At 37.7% G+C, this 17,185-nt stretch overlaps 2 protein-coding genes across 3 annotated transcripts in view; one reads left to right on the forward strand and one right to left on the reverse strand.

The window, feature by feature from the left end:
• LOC111328222 (26S proteasome non-ATPase regulatory subunit 11) lies at positions 1-7,738 on the reverse strand. The gene is made up of 16 exons (XM_022932613.2): positions 7,580-7,738; positions 7,353-7,454; positions 6,842-6,966; positions 6,329-6,400; positions 5,887-5,944; positions 4,921-5,032; positions 4,317-4,399; positions 4,137-4,201; positions 3,208-3,284; positions 2,577-2,637; positions 2,194-2,256; positions 1,933-1,980; positions 1,411-1,488; positions 1,233-1,268; positions 894-945; positions 1-242 (listed from the first exon to the last, which is right to left on the reverse strand). The coding sequence occupies exons 1-16, from the start codon at positions 7,662-7,664 to the stop codon at positions 100-102; spliced, it is 1,260 nt and encodes a 419-aa protein (XP_022788348.2). The 5' UTR covers positions 7,665-7,738; the 3' UTR covers positions 1-99.
• A 72-nt stretch (positions 7,739-7,810) lies between these two features.
• Positions 7,811-17,185, forward strand: part of LOC111328243 (uncharacterized) — a 53,347-nt gene continuing 43,972 nt past the window's right edge. For both annotated transcript variants that reach the window (XM_088742066.1, XM_088742068.1), the window contains exons 1-6: positions 7,811-8,006; positions 8,117-8,413; positions 8,976-9,050; positions 11,727-13,460; positions 13,929-14,159; positions 14,564-16,604. In XM_088742066.1, the coding sequence (XP_088598192.1) occupies positions 7,953-8,006; positions 8,117-8,413; positions 8,976-9,050; positions 11,727-13,460; positions 13,929-14,159; positions 14,564-16,604 (4,432 nt within the window). In that variant the 5' untranslated portion in view covers positions 7,811-7,952. The remainder of the gene's footprint in view (positions 8,007-8,116; positions 8,414-8,975; positions 9,051-11,726; positions 13,461-13,928; positions 14,160-14,563; positions 16,605-17,185) is intronic.

A 17,185-nucleotide genomic window follows, 5' to 3' on the forward strand; every position in this document is an offset into this window, starting at 1 on the left:
TGACGTAAAATTGACATTTTTATTTTTAAGTTTCACTATAAAGTTCAAAGTGGAGAATTCAGCATCTCCTACATACATGTGTTATAAATAATGACGGTGTCATTGAAGCTTTTTCGCTTTACTATACAACGCATCCACAACTTTTCCCATTTCATGAATCAGTTCCAGAGTATTTTCGTACGTTTTATCAACTGGGGTCTCGTCAAACACGACCAATACTCCAGAACCTTGATCAAGAATTCCTGAAATTTAACAAATATGAAAAAGTTTAAAATTCCAAATCGTAACACAGGTCGGGACATTTACCCAGTTTATAGGACAAGAGTGATTTGGAAAGCTCATGCAAGAGCCTGGCACCTCATTTCTATGTGGAGCACCGTTAAATCATAGTTACGAGAACGAAAGGAACGATCGGCATCTAAGAAAGAAGTTCATTGTTTCATTAATTCGCTCTATCAGTGCCTTAGTAAACGTATAGAGAACAGTATGGGGAGTACGCATAATGACGTTAGCGTGTAAAGGATTAAAATCTGTTACAGATACTGACCCAAAAAGGGATCTTTTCCAACCTTAGCATTCAATCTAAAATACTATTATATACACTCACTATAAGAGTAAGTAACACAAACTCTAAATTTGCGTTTCATAGCGACTTAGATTTCTATCAGTATGGCCATTTTTTACAACGTATAACAATTTCAGAAGATAATTGTCCGAGAGGGGCAGCACTAACTTAGTTGGGAATTATTTTTTAACCAAGTGCTTCTACACATGTGGCCCTCCCGGGACTTAGCTGTTGATGCACTTTTATCAAAAATAATAAAAAAATGTAATACACTAAAAAGAAAAATTACTGTTTCTTTTTCAAAAGAGCAAAGGAATAATGAACTCACCGTGAAGTTTCTTATCAAGAATCATCTGGGAGAGTTTCTTTTCAACCACATTCTGCAAATAAAACGTAATCAATCGATTGATTGATTATACAAGAAACGTATAATAATATGAAGATTATGAGACATCTACGTGACAAAAACAAGGTTTCAACCGACTTCAGAACAGGGGTGCCAACAAAAAAAAAAAAAAAAAAAAAAAAAAAAGGGCGTGAGAACAGCATAACACCTTACGACGACTTGCTTAAATACATTTCATCAAACAGGAGCTTGGATTGATGTAAATTTCCGAAGGCAACAATAACAACAGCAACAAAATATTACAATAAGTGGTAAGCATACCAATGGAAGAGCAATGAGCTTTGCAACATGGTCAATCTGAGGTAAAAAAAAAAAAAAAAGACTAAGTTAGTTCGGTAAATATAAAAGTTGCATTTGAAAACTTCTGTGAGACAGTATTATTAGCACATTTACGCGTAGCAATCTGCAGGGGCCAAAAATAAAATAGAAAAAGCTGCACCTGAACACGAGCGAACGGTTCAATAATCCGACTGAGGTTCTGTTCCAGGAGGTTGTCATACAGTGCATCCAAGTGAGTCTAAAGGAAAAAGAACAACAACATAACAAGCTGGAAACAATGCAACTCTACAAAAGAAAGGTAAAATACGTTAAGCAAGAAAAATGTCAAGATAAACCTTTTTCATTCAGAGATAAGGTTATCATTAAAATACCCACAATCAAACCACCAAAAAGAAGGAGAGAACGAACCAGATTCTCTTGAGCAATTTAAGGAGTTAAAAACCCGGGAATGAACGCGAAAAGGCAGCCAGAGAGGGAGGTTACAACTAAAATCATGGAAGTTAAAGGTTTATCTACGAGTATACACAGGTCTGAGACGCTGAATGGCTTCCAGCTTACTCAATACCATCATCAGATTCTACTCTATTAACAGATTAGGGTTCCTACAAAAAAAAAAAAAAAAATTCCTGTGTCTATACAGTCTTTTTTCCTCTTTTTTTTTCTTTTCTTTTTTCCTACTTACCCTTATAATAGGATCTTCTGTAAGCTCCTGTTTGAAAGTGTTGAGGGCCTTTGCAAGAACAATCAAATAATTAAATTGAAATTGGAAATTAATCTAACCAAAAGAGAAGGGTACAATCATAATGATGCAATGACAACTGGACATGAGATGTCATAACAGAACACCTTAAAAGTTTATTTCAAAGTGAGTAAACATCATTTTGAAAATGGGGGAAATCCAAACCAAACTGCTTACGGCAAATAATAGAAAAAAACGCTTCACCTGCTGGAATTCAGACAATGACCTGTTGTGGCTTGCATTAGCAATACTTTTCATAGCAACCAACTGTAGAAAAGAAAATATAAGGCACATTTTGAAACAGATAACCACTGGACTCAAATTACCTCCTCATAAATATTGAAAATGTATGGTACACTTAGAAAGCTAGAGATGTGTGCTGACACAAGAACAAGACTGCATGTAAAGAGAAACTTTGGATGGCATTTTTCAATCAAAAACTTGTTGATATCTGAATAAGGAATGTTATTGTGTGTTGAATGTGCCAACCTTGAAGAGAAGCAAAGCCTCCAATGTTAAACCTGAATTTAATACTGAGAATTAAAACAACAACAAAAAAACGTTGATAATTGGGCATCGTTACAAACCTGTGATCCAGAATATCTCAGAGCTAGTTTACCACTGATTATTGATTGAACATCATCTGGGCTAAAATAAAAAAGGAAAAACAATGTCTGGCACCACTTTCACATAATATGAAACACTCTTAACATGTAGCTCACTCATGAATCAACTCCAAAGATCTTCAATATGTATATGCTCATTCTCCTGACACAACACATTCATTCTCCTGACACAACACATTCATTCTCCTGACACAACCTCTTTAAAGAAAGGGACTGATCCTTTTTTTTTTATCCAGGCAATATCATTGAGAGAAAAATTTATGACAAATAATAAGGGTGGGGGGGGGGGGAGGGGGAATCCTCCCCACTGACAGTTAAATAAAGCCATTGGTCAGATGACAGTTGCTGGCTGACTTTCTATCAACAAAGGAAAATTGAGCCATCTCTTATTGAGGATTGCAACTGAATCCTTGATTTTTCGTTATCACGCTACACTATATGCGAAAGGTTAGGGCAGTCTGCCATATCTACTTAACTCAACCATGCAGAATTGATAGCAAATGCAATTGGGTCAAATATATTTTTCCTGTACTTTGACCCAGGTTAATACAAAAACATGCATTTGCTTTAAGTTCCCAGTTGTAAAACCAACCTGTTTAGCATAATCTTGCACAGAAGCATGTATTTTAGTGCTGATACTGCTTTCGGGTTGTCAATAGAGTCAAAACCCTAAAATAAACATGAGAACACGAATCATCATTAACAACAAGTATTAGTTATACAATAACCTAGCAATGTTTGCAAAAATTTACATATCTTGGCTGCAAAGATGTCAATTATTAGGTTATAATAAAGCCACCCATAGCACAGAATTAGGATCAAAGCAAGCATCAGTTTTAAAAGCAAACTTTGTTATTCAGGGACAAACCACAAATCATCATACATTCTGAAAGTGCTTGACTTCAACTTCTTACACTGATTTTACACCAAGAAATTGAAGTGGCAAGTTTTGAATGAGTCTATGCTGATGATTAAACACAACTGTAACTAAGAGTCACTTTCTTAACCCCTTCACTCCAATGATATCCTTAGTAATTCTCCTTGCTACCTCATTTACAATTCCTAGAAAATTAGTTCTAAGAATTTGGTATTGGATCAACTAATAATTCCCTAATACATGTACATTGTACCTTTCCAGAGTTTTAAAACTCAAGATTTCATGTCTATAAGGTCTTTTTTAATATGAAAACCACTAACCAAGGAAAAACAATTGAATGATTGATGTGTTATTGACTTGGGGCTTGATATGAGATGTAGAAGAGATCAATGTTATACCAAATATTAACAAGACTACAGTTGACACTATTGTAAGAGAGGAGCAATCAACTGTCTGATATAATTGAAGATAGTCTCTCTTGAAAATAGTTCAAAACAAAGTTTACATGGAAAGATGAAAAAATGGATTTGTCAAAGTGGTGGTAATTAAAGTTATCTTTGTTCATTCACTTTACTAAATTATACTTTTATATTCTTCCCAGCTTTCCATCAAAAGTCATGCATATGTCACATACGTTACCATACCTCAAATGCTTCGTAAAAATAAGAGTATGCAGTCTTAAAGTCCTTCTCTTCGGCATGTAAAATACCTGGGACAAAAAGAAACATGTTAAAAGGGCAGTTCAACTAATGCTGAATATATTTATAATAAAAATTTAATCTGGACACTGGTGGGAGTAGGTAAAATGAGAATGTACTAAGTACCCGATTGCAGGTCCAGTGATGCCTGTAGTTTGGGAGGGCAGTAAATGCCATTAGCTGTTGTTCTTGCTGATGTAAGAGCAGCCCTATAGGAATACATGATAAAAATGAGTCAACCACTGTTAATCCTGTTTAACTTTACAAACATAATAATCATTAAATACATTCTTGTAATTTCAATTATTTGCTAATCTGTGTAACAAAATAATTAATAAAATAAATGGAAGTCGAAGACAGTATGTAATATCACTCCGACGAAGGGCTAACGCTCAAAATGTCAGCTTTTATGATCGTAACGGTGGCCAATTTACCATTTCAACTTTGTTGATATATTCAAATTAGTATATAATAAGCATTTAATGGCTTACTACACTGAGTTAATCTTATACTTGGTAAGGCATCATTTACGGCAAATAAGTGAGTGAAAGTTACATGCTTATCAGTACAAACTTTTTTTTTTTACTGGAAACTCTGTTTTACAGGATTGTTGTCCTTTATTTCATTAGCACATTCAGTGCATAAAAGGGGAAAGCAGTTTTGTAAGGATATCATTTGAAAATATCTAAAAACAAAAAAAAAATGCAACAAACACACCAAAATATCTAACCTTGACTTAGGAATGTTGCTAAGATTGTGGTAAACCTTGCTCTCCAACAACTGGACTTCAACCAGTAATGCTTTGTCATCAAGTTTCTTGAGCTCTTTTAAGAGTTTCGAACCTGTTTAATGATAATGCAGTGCTTTCAATAAGACCTGGCACCCGCCGGAGCTCCGGCGGCTATTCTGTTGCGAGTCGCTGGGTATATTTCACCGCGCTCAAGTCGCATCCGCCACGCTAAGTCGCAATCAAGTCGCTCTCCGGCGGGTGTTGTACCGAGGTAGCCACCTATTTTAAATCTTATTGAAAGCATTGTAATGATGTAGGTGAAAGTAGGCAACAAAACCTTTCAAAGAGCTAACATTCCTGCCATAGTTTGCAAAATACCACGTTTTATAAACCTCCCCACCTCATCACCACTGAGTACCTGATGTCTGTTGTTGTTATAATTATAGAGTTGATCAAGTGATCAGATTGTTTGAGTGACAGTGGTAATGACCAATGTTATTCATACCCTCTGAAAAAGACACCATCAGTGTCAACTGAGTCATCATCAGAGTAAGAACTGAGTCACTTGTCACCAATGGTGACTTCACCACAGGTTGTCAAAATATCACTTGCTTTTAACCCTTTATAACTCCAGGAGTGACCAGGACATAATTTCTCCTTACAATATCGATATAATATCAAGCAGACAAGTGATGAGAATAAATAAAGATATCAGTCAGGGGATTGTTAGTTGATCCAATACCAAATTCTCTGACTTACATCATAAGAATTGTATGGCAGACAGTAAGGAGACTTACTAATCAGATCTTGGAAGTAGGGTTCATGACAACAGTCTTTTTCATGACTACTCTCTACTGCACAATCAGACTATAACACCAGTCAATACAAGGTTCAAGCCATTTGTAGCTTAAAAAGAGGCATGCATAACTTAGATGGAAAAAAGTCACTTAGTGCTAGTATACTCACCTAATTGTAAGGCTTTGCTATAGTTTTTAGTGTCCAGATACAAACCAACCAGTTTTGCCTAAAATGACAAATAACACCAAGTGGGTAAGTACATGCTACCAAAAAAAGAACACTATTTCTACCATTAATCAAAGTGGCAAAACATATACTGGAATTAATTAACTACAACAATGCCTCAAGTTAAAAATCATCACCAGTAACCCACTGCTGTTATTATACACTTAGACTTGAGGCTTGAAAACCAGATCAAGAGCAGTTGAGACTAATCAGTGAATTTCTAAGAAAGGATAAAATGACAGACACATCCTGTTGTTTCCAATTTTTGTTCATAAGTAGCAAAATTCCACCAATACTTTTGCTGCTCAAGGTTTTCTGAGATTCACAGTCAGGTACAGGTATAGCAGACACTAAATTGCAATTATTTAGATTTCACAACACAAACCTCGAGAGCCTGTCGTAAAAACGTTCTTTTTTCTTCTTTGGCCCAATCAATGCATTCATTGCAGAGCTCAACCTGATACAAGAGAATACAAAATTATGTCAAAACTTCTTTTCACCATTAAATCATAGTAGAGTCCAAGAAAAGCTATCATTTATATAAATCTTAAATTTACATTGAAATTGAATCAAATCAAAACCATTATCCCAAAATGATAATACAGAGGAAACATAATATTTGAGCAAAATACCACTCTTACCTTCAGTTTAGTGGTGTAATAATCCACATCATGGGATGTTGGGAGAACATAGGAAAATTTTGAAAATCACTAGCCCTTGGTAAGTAATTTATTATCCTTTTTTTTTTTTCAATAGAAAGTGCCATCTCTTACTTTTATAAAATTACATCAAATTTTCTATGGGCTTCTCAGGGCAATAAACAATAAGTTTTTGACAAATCAGGGTGGTTGTAGAATCTTAATCATTTTTTAAATCAGTAGTAAACTAACGTTTTTACCTCCATGCCGGTTGATGCTTCCATGTCAAGAAACAAATCTACAAGGTTCCTAACAAGCTTGGCGGCCTTTGCTTTTGATACCATTTTCAGGAATGGTCGAATATACTTGATAAGTCCTCCAAGTTCTGATGAACAAATCAGATGATAGTTACTTAGAGTGGTACTTAGAGGTTTCAATATCAGCTGCCTAGCACTGATTACAATGTTGTAACCTCTACACAAAAGTTACTGTACTCTTAACATACAACTAATCATTTTTAAATTAATTATTGGTAGACATCTAGGAACAACGGAGAACCCCAACTGAACCGACATCAAAACGCAACATGCCTCCCCAGGATAAGAAGGCCCTCCTGGCCTTCAAAACTAACGGTTTTGAAATCACTGGTACTACGCAGAAGTCTTGATCTTATTTTAAAATGTTTATTTGAGAGCTTAAGTGGAATTTTCAGGAATTGTCAGTTATAACATTCATTTTGAAGGAAAAAAAGAACAAAAGTTGATTTCATACCCTCTGCTTTTCCGTGCTTTGAGAGCATATTTCCAAGATTTAGAATAGCTTGTTCTTTCATTTTGATCCCCTCTTCGTCTCCGGTGCGAAAGTCACGCTTTACTAAAAGACATAATTTGCAAGACAGTCCATCCATAAGAACTTAATTACCACTCATTGAAATGTTTGAATCCATTCATCGGAAAAAAAACATAACGTTAGCCTTGAATACTATAGCCGTAACCCACCAATAGAGGAAAGTAATTCCATCGCTTGTTCTGGCGAGGAATTTGCCATTTCTTCAGATAGTTCAAGTTCATTCTCTGTCGCCATATTGATTTTTTTCCCCACCAATTTACCCACACTGCACTTGGTTCGCGATTTGCATTGTCATTGTTTCCCAGTTCTTTCTCAGCCCTGTGTCTCGCAAAACTTCGTTTAGTTCGTTTAGTCTCGAAAGTAGCCGAACGTAAGCGGAACTCACGTGATCAATGTTACGAAGAGCTGACAACAAGGCTGCAAAATGGCGGTTGTGAAACTCAAAGTGGATCGGAGCGTGCGTAAATGATATTTCCGTAAAATCTCCTGGTGAAAGAGACAGAAACTCTCGATTGCTTCGCCATGGAAAGTGACGATTCAGAAAGACAGAAAAAACTGGAGGCAGGAAAGGAGAAGGTAAGAATTCAACTGTGTGACGTGGCCGAGCGCGCGAAGTTCATAAACTACCCGTACCAGTTTGCATTTCAGCTGCTCTCTAAGCCTTCCTTGTTGTTTTTTATTTGCAGCTGAAGATGTTCCAGAAGAAGAAATCAGGCACAGGAACGAAGAAAAAGAAGAAAAAAGACAGGTCTTCCACCAGTGGTTCCGCGCGGAGTCCTTCACCTGGAGAGCGAAGACGGAGAAGAAGCACCTCGCAAGACCGCGGCACGAAGCCTGCACAACCTGAAGCTGCAGTTGCTGTCGAAGAAAAAGTCCCCAAGAATGAAGGAGAAGACGTTGAAGTGGAGGAAATAAGCCAAGCAGACACGGATAGAGATGCGCCTTCTATCGCTTCCGAAGTGGGCTCTCCAATCCCTTTTGACGTAAGTTGGAAGAGATATTTCTCATAGATTGATTAGAGTCAGAGAGGAAATGGATCATGAAAGTAGCAAGTGTGCGTTGATATTGACACGTTGAGTTGGATAGATATTTTCTAAGTTTTTGTGAGAAAATTGATTAATATCTACACAAACCATGCCTTTATAAAGTTAGAACTTAGATGATAGATTTTATTTAGTTTTGAACCTTGAGTTGTTGCACACGCATCTACCGTTTTTGGAAATCCGATATTTGAGATCAGAAGATCGCATGGTCAGGCATAAACATAATTGTGATACTCGTGAGACCTATATTAAAAAAATACACCAGAAGCTTCAGATCCTAATATATTGTTTTCGATGTTTATTTGTTGCTCCATAAGTCTGCTTTTTCGCAAATTTGCTTTCCTTACGAAGTTAAATTGTGCAGAAAAGTATTTGTGATTCATGTATGGTGCGTGGGCCAACGCGTAACAACGGAAGACGCGGTTTTTGTAGTCAATGACCTTCGACGCTGTATGCTCATAAAATATTAAAACAAACTTTGTTATATTTTGCCCATTACCAGGCGGAACAAGAGCAAAATTCGCAATCGGGAAGCTATATCAGCGGGAGCGAGTACACTAGCGGAGATTATTCTGAGGTGGGGAAACAAATTTCGCTTTTTGTGTATGTTCATGCTGCTTGTGTTGTGTTGTGGCTTTGTTGTAAACGATGATATATATATATCAAGTTTCCTTAATCTGCCGTTTTAATAATCTTGTCAGACAAATGTTTGTACAGAAACAGCAGGGTGTGCTGAGTCATTTACAATTTTGATTCCTCGTCTATTTTACGCAAAATCATTGAGATGATGTTTCATTTGGAAAAATTTAATCGTGATCTCGAAGAAAAAAATAATTAGTTCACCAAAGTGGTCATTGACACCTTCCATTTGCATTCTTTCTTTGATAGTCCTTATGAGAAGTCAATATTGCGGAAATTATTTACTTGCACTATTAACTTTATGGCCAGTTATGTATGTAGATTAGGGGAATAAACTACTTATCCAGGTTTAGTTCAGACTTGGAAATATGTTGATTTTGGGAAAAATTAGTGCATTATAAAACGGACAAAACGTGTATCCATTTAGTCAGATCTACCAATGTATTTTTGCCCAGGCTCTCATAATATTTGCATTTAGCTTTGTTTACAGTGAATTTCATTAAATAGTTTTGTTGCTAAAACAATATGAACCTATGCACCATAAAATCCCTCAAGCATTTTAAATTATTGTTGTAATGCATGAGTGTGCACAGCTGTTTCGTAACTTAGTAGATTAAAATTTTACCTTTACAGGACATTTTGTTATATTTTGGCCACTTAATTGGGATATAAATGTAGACAGCTTTAAGTAAGCACTGAATTAATCCAACAAATTGTCTGCGAATATTATTCTGCCTAGAGCATCTTGCTATGTGCACAATAATCTCTTGAAACCTAGCATGCACATAATCTGTAGGTTGTTAAGCTTGAATGCTGAATAATCATATAGAGTGAAATAATCTAACTTTGTATTCAATTTTTCTACTGGTTTTTGTCATGACATCCCATTTTGCATAATTTTTTAAGAATGTGAAAAAGTAGCTGTAGTTAAGAAAATGTTATATTTGTACTACATGGCCTTTTTGTAATTTATTGGACCCCAATTAAGCTTATGAACCCTTTAACTCCCAAGATCTTATTTTAAATTCTCCCCTCTACCTGCTATACATTTCCATGTAAGTTAGTAAGAAGAATTTGGTGTTGCATCAGGACATCAACTTCCACCTGTTAAGTTTGAGTATTCTCATTACCTGTTTGCTGGATAATGTAGGGATATTATAGGGAGAAGTTACATGTTAATCACTCCTCAGAGTTAAAGGGTTAATCTTGTGGAAAGGAAGCAACCATATTAAACAGAAGTAAAATATAGCGGGTAGATTTCTGGGGTAGATCTCCTGAGAAGTTGAATGAAAATGAGGTTATTATTGTGGTACAGAAGGTGTGGCCCTTAGCATAGAATGGCTTTTCATTTCTTGGTATGAACATGTCACAGCAACTTGCTATGTAAATGTGTTGCCTCTGCACTTCATTGTGAACATTAGTGTGACATTGGAATTAATGCTCTAAGGAAAGAGGTTGGTTTGATTTTTGAAGGTTACACAGATCTCATTAAAGTAAGGTAGAATAGAGTTCACTTTCATGTTAAAGATGCTTTATTTCTCAAGGGCTGTTGGTGGTTGCACTCAGGGAGCCTTTGATATTTCCATGGGCTTAAAAATGCTCTTTCTTCCACTTAAATGTGACATATCATTGATCAGTTTGGAAGCTCTTAATTGTTTTGAGTCAAGTGCTTCCTTTAAAATGCAGATTTAAAGAGTTTTGAATTTCATTGGGCACAGAAACATGTTTTAACTGTTTGAAAACCTGTAGTAACAACAAACTTTCCGGCGAGATTGTTTTCAGATTAAGAGTTCTGAAACCCGAACCAAAATTACAAGAACAGCCAATCAGAGGAAAGGAAAGAGTCAAGAGCAGCCATTGACAAACCAAAGTAAAGAGGAAAATGCCTATGACCAAGCTGTGATTGGTTTTTGTTTTGAATCTGATCAGTTGAGAAAAGGGTACAAGGTTTCTGACCAATCAAGAGGCAAAGTACATGTAAAGCAAGACAAAAATAATCCGTGATTACTATTGACATCCAATTTTAAAACTGTTGTATAAACGCACTGTATAAACCAAATTAAATAGCGTGCTCTGATTGGTTAATTTAGTGTCCACCATTTACCCATGAGTGAACACTGATGACATGAGCAAATGCAAAGACTAGTTTCTATGCGCTTGTTTTTTTAGTCACTTAAGATTTCAGTGTTAAATAAAACGGAACTCTTTTGCTACAATGTATCAATGTTATATTGTAAAACAAATGGTAATCACCCCAGTGTACACTATTGAGTAAATGATGCACTTGGGAGGTTTGCTAAGCACTCAGGAAGCTAGAGTTACTCTCAGCTATTGCCTCGCATGACTCTTATGCTTCTTTTGTGCTTAGCAACCTCCTACATGTATCCATAACTCAATAGTGTACACTGTAGTGTTTACCATTTGTTAAATTGTAGGTGCAAACAAACTATGACAGAACCTATCTTTTGAAAGCTTTCATTACCTTACTACAATCTCTGCAATGTAGTAGTACTGGTTTCTGCATCATGCAGTTGCATAGCTCAGTGCAAGCATGTGATTCTTTTGTAGTTGATGTGTTTGCATTGCTCGTATTGCCTTTTCTCTCCTTGTGTAGGAAGGTGGTCTAGACAGTTATGACATTGCTAATATTGAAAGAAATGAATTGAAGAACAAGGCACAAGAATTGGAAGAAGAGCTTACAGCTAAAAAGGCAGCACTGAAGCAGATCAGTCGTGAAAATGCTGAGTTGAAGGGAAGACTAGAGTTAATGTTGCAAGATCAGTCGGGAGGGTCAGTAATCAAGGACCTCAGCAGACAAGTAGAAGAAATGAGAGAAAGTTTGCAGATGAAGCAGTCCATTCTTCAAGACATAAACAAAGAAAATCAAGATCTACGTGCCAAACTTGAACAAGGTGAACAGGGGGAAGCAAAGCCTGATGGGGGACAGCTTGAAGAGTTGAAGGTAAAAATGAATGCCCAGCAAATGACTTTGGATGGATTGAATGAGAGAAATAAGCTTCTTGAGGATGAAAATACAAGGTTAAAGAAACAGATGTCTCTAGGGGGTGATATGCAAACAGACTTTTCAGAGTTGGAAAACTTGAAAGAGACTTTAAGATCCAAAGATGAAGTGTTAGTGAAACTTCAGCAAGAATACAGTGAACTTGCTGCAAGATTGAAATCATCAGACGAAGGTGCCAGTGGAAAGGTACAAGAAAGTTCTCACAAAGTGGATGAACTTTCTAAAATGTTGTGGGAGAAAGAGAGTGAGATTGGAAACTTGCAACACTTGAAGTCACAACTTGAGGAGAGACTTGGAAGCTTACAAAACGTCCAAAATGAACTTGAAGAGAGTAGAAGGCAAGTGTCTGCACTTGAAGCTCAGTTAGAAAATTTAAGAGTGGAAGATCAATCTATTGAGGAGAAATCTGAAGTGGAAAACCTCAGAGAGAACCTGCGACTTAAACAAGAAACTATGGAACAGCTTAACAAAGAGAACGAAGAACTGAAGGAGAGATTGCGTGACCTAGGGACATCAGATGTTAGAGGACTTCTTGAAGAAAGCTACCAGAAACTCCAAGAGTTAAGTGAGGAGTCAAAAGTAAAGGATGAAAAGCTTGCAAAACTACAGCCTCTTCAGCTAGAGTTTGAGAAGAGTCAAGAGGCAAACAAAGAGCTTGAGCAGCAAGTTTCATATTTGAAACACCAGCTTGTCTTGGCAGAAGACAACTCACTTTCTGAATCATCTCAGATGGAAAACTTGAGAGAAAATGTCAAACTGAAACAAGAAACAGTTCGGCAACTCAGCGATGAAAATGAGGAACTGCGAGCTAAGATAGAGGAGTTGCAAAGAGGAGATAATGATGTGCAAGATGTGAAAGCTAAAGTGGATGATCTTTCAAAAGAATTAGAATCTAAGAAAGAAGAGTTGAGTCAGTTTGAAGAACTGCGTAATGAATTTGAGAGAAGCAAGGCCAGGTGTGCTGAACTTGAACAGGAAATCAGCAGGCTCCAAGGTGAGGTGGAAACACTCGAGGATAACTCGCATTCTGAGTCATCATTGTTGGAAAATTTGAAGGAAAACTTGAAAATCAAGCAACAGACTGTTGAACAACTTAGCAAAGATTATCAAACAGTACAAGAGCAACTGACAGAGAGTAAGACAAGCTTAGATGGATTGTCAGAGCAGCTCCTGAACAAGCAGAATGAGTTGGATACGGTGATAGGAGAGAGGGATGAGAAACTGATTCAGCTGATGAACCAATTTGCTGAGAAGGACGAGGAACTTGAGGATTTGAGGAAGAGCAATGAACAGATGAAGTCTCAAGTTCAACAGCTTGAAAGTGACGTAAGTATGTCTAAGTGTGTAGAAGTTCTTGATTTGGTAAGAAACAGCTCTCTTTACAGTGCAGGTTAGGGTGCATCCTTACTTCCTCTTATGGAGTTCTTTTTATGATGTAAGTGGTATTTCAGCATGTCCTTTAGTTGATTTTTTTTTTATCAATGCTCTCTTCCCGTCTGCTAACAAATGACTCAATTTACTGGGGAGAAATTGCTTCCAGGTCACTTTCGGGAGTAAGCGGGTCGATGCAAGTATTTTGTAGTTTTTCTTTTCATAGCGTTTATTACCCGTTGGGTTATTGACCTTCGGCCCCTAAAGATTGATAGCCAACTAATATCAACCAACTATTTCTCCATATAAGCACCTTAGGAAATGCACAGAGAACAGTTTGGAGAATATGCATACCGATGTTAGACTGTAAAGGGTTAAGCCCCCAATGGAAAAACGTTTAACCTTAAATCTTTTTGTTTGAAGGTTTCCACTTACAGAACTCAATCTGAACAACTTGCTGAACGTCTGAGTGGATCCCAGGACCAGTTGCTAGAGCTCCAAGAGGCCATGGAAAGAAAAGACGAGACTGTGAGAGAGTTGCTGACTAAGCTTTCAGAGGGTGAAAGTGAGCAGATAAACGCAAAACAAGACGCTGCGCTGCAAACTAAGGACTTAACTGAACAGATTAAGATGCTTCAGGAGCAACTAATAGAGGTTGGTAAAGCATTTTGAAGGGCTAAGAAATTCGACCAACAGTTTGGGGTAGTTTCTTTTTTCATATTTTTTAAAGGCCTTTTTTGTAGTATGAACTTAAATAACAGTGAATCAACGCTGGTGCTGAGAGATAATTGTTAAAGAAGGATTTGTTCAAATATCACTCTTTTGCCCGCCCTGTTGTGGTTTTGCCGCTGGGGACCGCGGGCTTCGGTACTCTTTTTTCCTGCATCGGCCATCTTGGTTTTATTATGTTTTGAGCTCGAAATAAATTACTTTCTTTGACAACTTCTTCCTGTATCGAGAACAATAGTCAGTAGAACAAGTTTTACGCCACAGGGCTGTCTTTCTTTGAGATGCTTTCTCGTGTTTAACATTTAGCTTTTTGTTTTTCAACTTCCTAGAGCGACAGCAGCCTTAAAACCCAACAGTCAGAAATGGATAAGGCTTCCAAAGAACTACAAGACACCAAATCACTGATACAAGATCTCCAGAACGAAGTATCGGAGAAGGACAATTTAATCATTGAAATGTACAGTCTAAAGGAGAAAGACGAGGAACACTACAAGGCTACTATAGATCAGATAAACGAGGAGTTAAAGGAGAAAATTAGAACTCTTGATCAGACAAGTGAAGAGCTGCAGGACAAGAATAGAAGACTTGATCGTATGAACGGAGAAATTCAAGAGAAAAATAGAACGCTTCATCAAGTTAATGAGGAGCTACTGGTAAAGAATAGAACGATTGATCAGCTAAACGCCGATGTAGGAAATTTTAAAAGTGAAGCAGAAGAACATAAGAGTAATATGCACCATTTGGAGGAAAAACTTCGTGAGGTTCAAAAGGTGAATGCCAATGAAATAGACAAACTCACAGAAGAGCACCAAGAAGAGCTACAGGCTCTAAGTTCTAAACACGTCGCTGAGTTGGAGAATCTGAAACTATCGATGAGTGAGCAACTGGAGGAATCAGGACTTGAGGGGGACAAAGCCAGGCAGGAACAGATTGAGAAGTTGAAACAAATCCATGAAAGGGAGGTGACGGTGCTGAAAGAAACTTTAGACAAACAGGTCGCGTTGAATAATGACCTGGAACAGCGTATGGGAAAGATGAGAGAAGATATTGAGAATGAATTAGCTCAGGCGAGAGATGTCGTTGCTCAGAAAGATGCTGTTGTAGAGGATCTGAAAGAGCAATTAAAAGGCACGAAGACTTCAAGTGCAAGAGAAATTAACGAGCTGAAGAACGAGTTAAAGAAGAGACAAAAGGAAATCGCCGAACTAGAAGACAACTTGTCGAGTTTTGAAGAAGAACACAGCAGTGATGTTGCACAGTACGAACAAACTATGCAGAAACAACAGGAACAAACAGCCGAGCTAGAGAAACAGTTGGTGTTAGAGCTGGGCAATGAATCTGCGAAGTACGAGCAAAAGCTTGCCGAAACGAAAGCTCACCTTGAAGTGCAATACAAGAAGGCGATTCAGGATCTAGTGCAGCGAGTGAAGGACTTAGAATCGGAAAACGAAACCCTGCAAGCGACGCACGGGCAGGAAATGGAGGTTTTCAGAGAGAATCTTTCTCAGTACACCAGCAATTTAGAGGAACAGATGCGAGAGTTACAATCGGGAGCTCAGACGAAACACAAGAGCGAAATGAAAACACTTCAGGCTGAACACCTCGAGGCAACGAAAGAACTGGAGAGAAAAGTCAAGACGTTGTCTGAGGAGAAAGAAGCTTTGGAGACAAAAATTAGAAGTTTTCGTGATGAACAAAAAAGCGGAGATTCAGAGGGACAGAATGAGGAGGTGGTGCGACTGAAGGACGATTACGAAGCCCAGATACAAACGTTGAAAGAACAAGCGCAGAGTGATAGGGAAAGACTGGAAAAAGAGGCTATCGAAGCCGTCAGCAGCAAAGAAAAAGAATTTATGGAGGTGCTTGAGAATGTCTTGGAGAAGCATCAGCAAGAAGTGGCAGATGTAAGGAGTTACTACGAGCAGCAGTTGTCAGACACTGGTGAAGGACGTCCGGCATTTGGAGAAGAAGATGACCCGCTGGTGATTTCCGCGCAGCTGAAGCAGGAGAAGGAGAGAGAGCTCTCACGGCTGAAGAAACAACTCTTACAAGAGAGCGAAGAAAGGATCGCTTCCGCACAGGAAGCGTTGTTGTATAAAATTGCAAAGGAGGAAGAGGAGAACATGCGATTAAGAAACAAGTTGGCTAACAAGGACCAGGAGATTTCTGAGGTAAATAGCGAGAGGGACAGGCTTCTGAGCGAGATTCAGGTGCTGACGGAGACTCACAGGGTGCTAGAACAGATGACGGCCCATTTGGAACCAAGCCTCGGCCCAGTCTCCAGCAGTCAGGTTGTGCAAGAGGAACCACTGTTTGTACAAGAATCCGTTGATACTCTAGAAGTTTTACCTGGTGCTGGCTTTAACGAAGGTATGGAGATTTTTTTTTATTTTATTATTTTCTTTGATGCCCCGAATAAGAGGTATTATTCGAAAGCTAATCTGTTCCAAATTTACTTCGATTGTTAATCTAACCACAACCAACTTCTGGTTAATTTTGAAAATCAAGGTGCTGCGGAGAAAACATTATACAATGTAAAAATTTAACAAAATATATATGTGTTAAAAAAAGTCCAGCGGCGTTAGTTCAAAGCACGTAAAATGCGCGGGACCCACGCGTGTTTCTTTTCAAAAAGACCCTCGTTCGTCTTCAGAGTAGCTTTAAGGGTAAAACTCCTCTTAATTAATTAATTAATTTTTTTTTATATCTAGAAATGTTGCGATTTTGAATTCATTTGAATATATCAACAAAGTTGAAATGGTAAATTGGCCACCGTAACGATTACAAAAGCTGACGTCTCGAGCGTTAGCTCTTCGTCGGAGCGAATAGAGGAATTGTGGGTTGTGTGTGCTTTTAAATTTTGAATTCAATCGTCCTTAGTAAAGATTGAAGCGAATTGCCAAAAAAGATTAACCAAGAATTTAAGTTGATGCCTGAGACATGAAGCCCAT

The sequence above is a fragment of the Stylophora pistillata genome, chromosome 12 (genome assembly GCF_964205215.1).
Source record: "Stylophora pistillata chromosome 12, jaStyPist1.2, whole genome shotgun sequence".
NCBI classification, from domain to species: domain Eukaryota; kingdom Metazoa; phylum Cnidaria; class Anthozoa; order Scleractinia; family Pocilloporidae; genus Stylophora; species Stylophora pistillata.

Bases quoted from the DNA above. Each gene is read 5' to 3' on its own strand.
- LOC111328222 (XM_022932613.2), bottom strand. From the start codon at position 7,664: ATGGCGACAGAGAATGAACTTGAACTATCTGAAGAAATGGCAAATTCC. The intron at 7,455-7,579 runs GTGGGTTACGGC...TATGTCTTTTAG, and splicing joins GGAATTACTTTCCTCTATTG to TAAAGCGTGACTTTCGCACC. The intron at 3,285-4,136 runs GTATGGTAACGT...TGTTTATTTTAG, and splicing joins ATTTTTACGAAGCATTTGAG to GGTTTTGACTCTATTGACAA.